This window comes from Populus alba, chromosome 8 (assembly GCF_005239225.2).
Source record: "Populus alba chromosome 8, ASM523922v2, whole genome shotgun sequence".
Lineage (NCBI taxonomy): Eukaryota > Viridiplantae > Streptophyta > Magnoliopsida > Malpighiales > Salicaceae > Populus > Populus alba.
In genome coordinates, this window is record NC_133291.1 from 17,224,294 (window position 1) to 17,228,624 (window position 4,331).

At 32.9% G+C, this 4,331-nt stretch overlaps 1 protein-coding gene across 1 annotated transcript; it reads left to right on the forward strand.

Annotated features, from left to right (window-relative positions):
* Positions 1-631: 631 nt before the first annotated feature.
* LOC118035837 (GATA transcription factor 15) lies at positions 632-1,840 on the forward strand. Its single transcript, XM_035041486.2, has 3 exons — positions 632-1,000; positions 1,091-1,213; positions 1,316-1,840. Exons 1-3 carry the CDS (start codon positions 980-982, stop codon positions 1,595-1,597), a joined length of 426 nt encoding a protein of 141 aa, XP_034897377.1. The 5' UTR covers positions 632-979; the 3' UTR covers positions 1,598-1,840.
* Positions 1,841-4,331: the final 2,491 nt, after the last annotated feature.

The following is a 4,331-nucleotide window of genomic DNA, read 5'->3' on the forward strand; positions in this document are numbered from 1 at the left end:
ACTTGTGCTATCATAAAGTTAGCAGCAGGACATAGATATTGCCAAGCTTGGTGTCTGGATGCCCTTATTGATGCCTGTTTTAAACATAAAGGGTACTTCCTCATAACATCTATTTCAGCATGTGATAAATGGCACGTTATTTGGAGGAATACTAATCTTATGCGTAATGTATAAATAATCTTGAATTATTAAGTGAAAAATGTTGTAAATTATTATGAAATGCTAAGATGCAAGGTGATGTCCACATAGAGGATGTTGAAAATAATTTATTCCTAGAAAAATAAAATAAAAAATAGTAAAGCAGCCTCCATGTTGACCAAATCAAACAGTAAAGACGGAACACATGACCACACAATCATTTCTTCATAAAACTATCAAAATAGAGCAGCCATTTTGCGAGCCAAAAACCCTCCATACTGGCGCCAATATTTTTTCTCTTTTTCTTGGTTGAGACAAAAAATAATTCCCACCCAATGGCGCCCTTTTTGTTTTCAGCAACAATTTCTTTTTGGCGGGTGGTCTTTTAAGTCAAAAGGCTTCAAAAGCAGTGGCATTTATGTCATTTGGTGATTCGGACAGGCTAGGGTTTCGAGTCCCATTTATAAAGAAGCCCCTTTCGTTTAGATATGCCAGCGTGCGGTTTGTTGTGTGTGTCTGTCGGCTCTCTCTCTCTCTCCCCCCTCGGTGAATGTCGGTTCATTTAAAATCGACACTCTTATCACTCACCAAACCATTTCCTGATTCTTGATCCTTACACATTAGTAGCGTGCTTGTCTGAGTTACTGATTTGCTTCTACTCTTGATCTCTCTTCCTCCAAATCCACAAATCCTGTCAGATCTCCCTGTTCTGATCAGTAGAGCTCTTAGTGAATCCCCACTTCGAAGTTCAACTCAATCATTAGTGTTATTCAATACCTGCTTGAGGAAATCGTGTTTTAGGAACTGGGTTGTCTTTAGATCTCAACATTTGTTCCTTACAATGTTGGATCCAGCTGACAAAGTGAGTAGCTTCTAGCTGGTTTATTGATCTGATCTCTTATCAATCTTGATCCAAATCAGACCTGATTTTTTTCACTCTTATTGTTTTCAGGGATCAGAGTCTGAAGAAATGAGTATCAATTCACAAGAAACAGAGAGCCCGCTAAAAAAAACTTGTGCTGATTGTGGTACTTCAAAGACTCCACTTTGGAGAGGTGGTCCAGCTGGTCCAAAGGTGATTTAATTTAATCATAGATCAGATCAGGCCTTTTTTTAATGATTTCTGTATGCCCTTTGATGTGATATTAAATTTCTGTTCTTTTCTTATCTTTTGCAGTCGCTGTGTAATGCTTGTGGGATTAGAAGCAGAAAGAAGAAGAGGGATATTTTAGGGTTGAATAAAGGGGCAGCAAATGACAAGAGAGCCAAAAAGGGAAGCAATAATAATGGCTCAAGTAACAACAACAACAACAACAACAACAAGCAATTAGGTGATGGATCAAAGCAGAGATTATTGGCACTGGGCAGAGAAGTTTTGATGCAAAGAAGAAAGCTAGGTGAAGAAGAGCAAGCTGCAGTGTTGTTGATGGCATTGTCTTATGGGTCTGTTTATGCTTAATAAGAGTCGATAATTTGTGTTAATAAGGGGATTGAGAATGTATTAGCTGACTAGATTCTAAGTGCGTGTTGTTATTTGTTGTTAAATTTTTTTAGTATTAGTTATCATTTTTTTTAGGTGATTTGGGCTAACAGTGTCTGGGATTGTTGGTGGAGTTGAGTTGTGTAGCCATTGCAAGAGCTCCTAAAATGTTGAGATCTGATTCTATTTTTCCTAACATTAGTAGATTTCTTAACTGAATCATGTGATTGCCTCTTTCATCATGCGGTATGTTCTTGCTTTCACATGTTTTATTATATGGCTAAATAACAATCTTGGATGTTATCCTTGATAAAAAAAAAAAATCAATCGAGGAGGAAATTCACCATTAGAGGACGTTTTCTAGTCTGAAATACAATCCCACTTATAGTGTCATTCTTTGAAGAGGATAAAAGAGGGAAAAACACATTCTAAGTACTAATTATATAAATGATATTCAACCAAACCATGTCTCTGTGTAAGAAGCGGCAGTTTGAAAGTAATACTAATACTTGTACTGTAAGCCAACAAACTTTCGGAGGTAGGTTTTAAAGTATGCCCTTTGAGATTCCATTCAGACCTTTAAGCTGGGTATGATTTTGGTATCTAATTTGGAGTTGACTTGGGTTTAACTTTTGTGATTAAAAAAAAAAAAAAAACCCACTGTGATTAAAAAAAAAAAAAAACCCACTAACGATGAAGATTAAAATGGAAAGGAAGAAAAAAGATTGACCGCCAGCCACGGGAACAAACAAGATGCAAATTTTATAGTTAAAAGTTTTATCATTCGAGTTAAAATTTTCTACGAGGGGTGTAGATAGGAGTTTTGTAAATATATTATACTAGTGGACAAATTTGCTTAGTTTATTATAATAAGATTGTAATTAAAAAACATAATTAGTATGAATTGGTAGTTTATCATCATAAAAATATGGTAAACAAAAAATATCCTAGAAAATACTAGAGTTTATATATAGTTTATAATGAAAGGTATTTATTTCTTAAAGTGTTTTAAAGTAATGAATCTTTTATTATTATCAATAATGAATATTGTTTTTAAGACTTGATGCTTCTTATTTGTGCAATTAAGATATATATAATATGTCTTCCAAGATTTTAATATCATCATCTTGGTTTAGATACATTTCTAAATCAAGATCTTTGAACCAAAGAATATGAAACTAAAAAATCTAAGCTCTGGATTTGAGAGAAAAAACCAAAGCATAAAATGAAAATAAAACACTAAAATATGAGGTGGGGAAGAGTGTAAAAATATGAAAAATTCTTATTTTAAACTCTTCCTTCACCCCTCATTTTATAGTGAATTTTGAAAGTTTAAGGGTTGAAGAGTTAATAAGAATTAATTCTCACCATTATCAACAATTGATTAGCCACCATAAATCAATAATTAAATCTAGAAAAATCAAGGGTTATTTGAGTGGGAAAACTAAGGGTTTTTTTAGATTAATTTCTCATTTACCCATAATTTGTTTATTCAAAACAAATTTCCAACAACCCCCAACAAGAATGAAAATTGTCTCACTATTTTAAAAACGACTTAAAGATTTGTTGAGAGATACTGATTTGTTTAGAATTACTACATCAAGATAGGTTAGCTTTTGACTTTGAACCTTCCTTAGTGAAATAGTATCTGATATACTCGGCTAAATAGTAAACACGATGTCTTGAACCATTCAGCTTTTTATGTAAACCAAGTCAATAGTACTCATATAGTTCTCTGCTTAGATATTTCCTTTGGTTTTCACTGTTGTGTTAATTTTGGCCCAAAAACAACTTTTGAATTTATGAATACTTTAGAGAATTTAGCCTTTATCGAAATTCTCAAAGAAATGATCATATTTCACACTTGTATATGTGATCTTTCATTAAGAGTATTCTTGGTACCCCAATTAGTGTACCAAGATATGAAAATCATTAAGAGCTAAGTTCATCATTAATTCATGCTGTAGCTAGCACTTATTTCATCATAAAAAATAATCAGGAAATAATAATTTTTTAGTGTTACTGAGATTGTTATAGACTTAATTTTTCATTTGAACCTAGATCTTGGAATCTCTAATCAACCAAGTATGGTTACCATCATTACACCTTTTCATCTTTTAAAAAGCTTTAAGCCCATTCCCCTCGATGAATTATACACAAGCTCTCTCATTAAACCTTTGGTTAGTGGATTCATAATATTTTCCTTTGAGTTTACATAGTTAATAAAAATAATCTCATTTGAGAGCAAGTGTTTAACGCTATTATATCTAGACTTCCCATTATACATACTACTTTGTGCTATTCTAATTGCTGGCTAACTATCACAATGGACAAAAATAGTTGGCACTGGTTTTGGCCAACATGAAATATCCTTTAAGAAATTTTAAATTCATTCGGCTCCTCTCTAACTTTATCAAGAGCAATAAACTTTGATTCCATCATGGATATAACGATACATGTTTGTTCGGAGGATTTCTATGACACAGCTGCTCCACCAAGTACAAAGACATCCACTTGTGGATTTCAAATCCTTAGTGTCGGATATCCAATTAATAGCAAATCTATAATCTATAACACATAAGAGTTCTATTTCCATCCTATATCTTTTTTCTCTAAAGGTGTTCATCATGCAAAGTTTCCTTCATGTTTCTTCCTTTTGACCGAACATAACAATCAATTTTCTTCCTAATTTACACATATAATTCATCATTTC

Excerpts from the sequence above, each read along its gene's own strand:
- LOC118035837 (XM_035041486.2), top strand. The coding sequence starts at position 980 with ATGTTGGATCCAGCTGACAAA. Across the intron at positions 1,001-1,090 it reads TGTTGGATCCAGCTGACAAA|GGATCAGAGTCTGAAGAAAT; the intron begins GTGAGTAGCTTC and ends TATTGTTTTCAG. Across the intron at positions 1,214-1,315 it reads GTGGTCCAGCTGGTCCAAAG|TCGCTGTGTAATGCTTGTGG; the intron begins GTGATTTAATTT and ends TATCTTTTGCAG.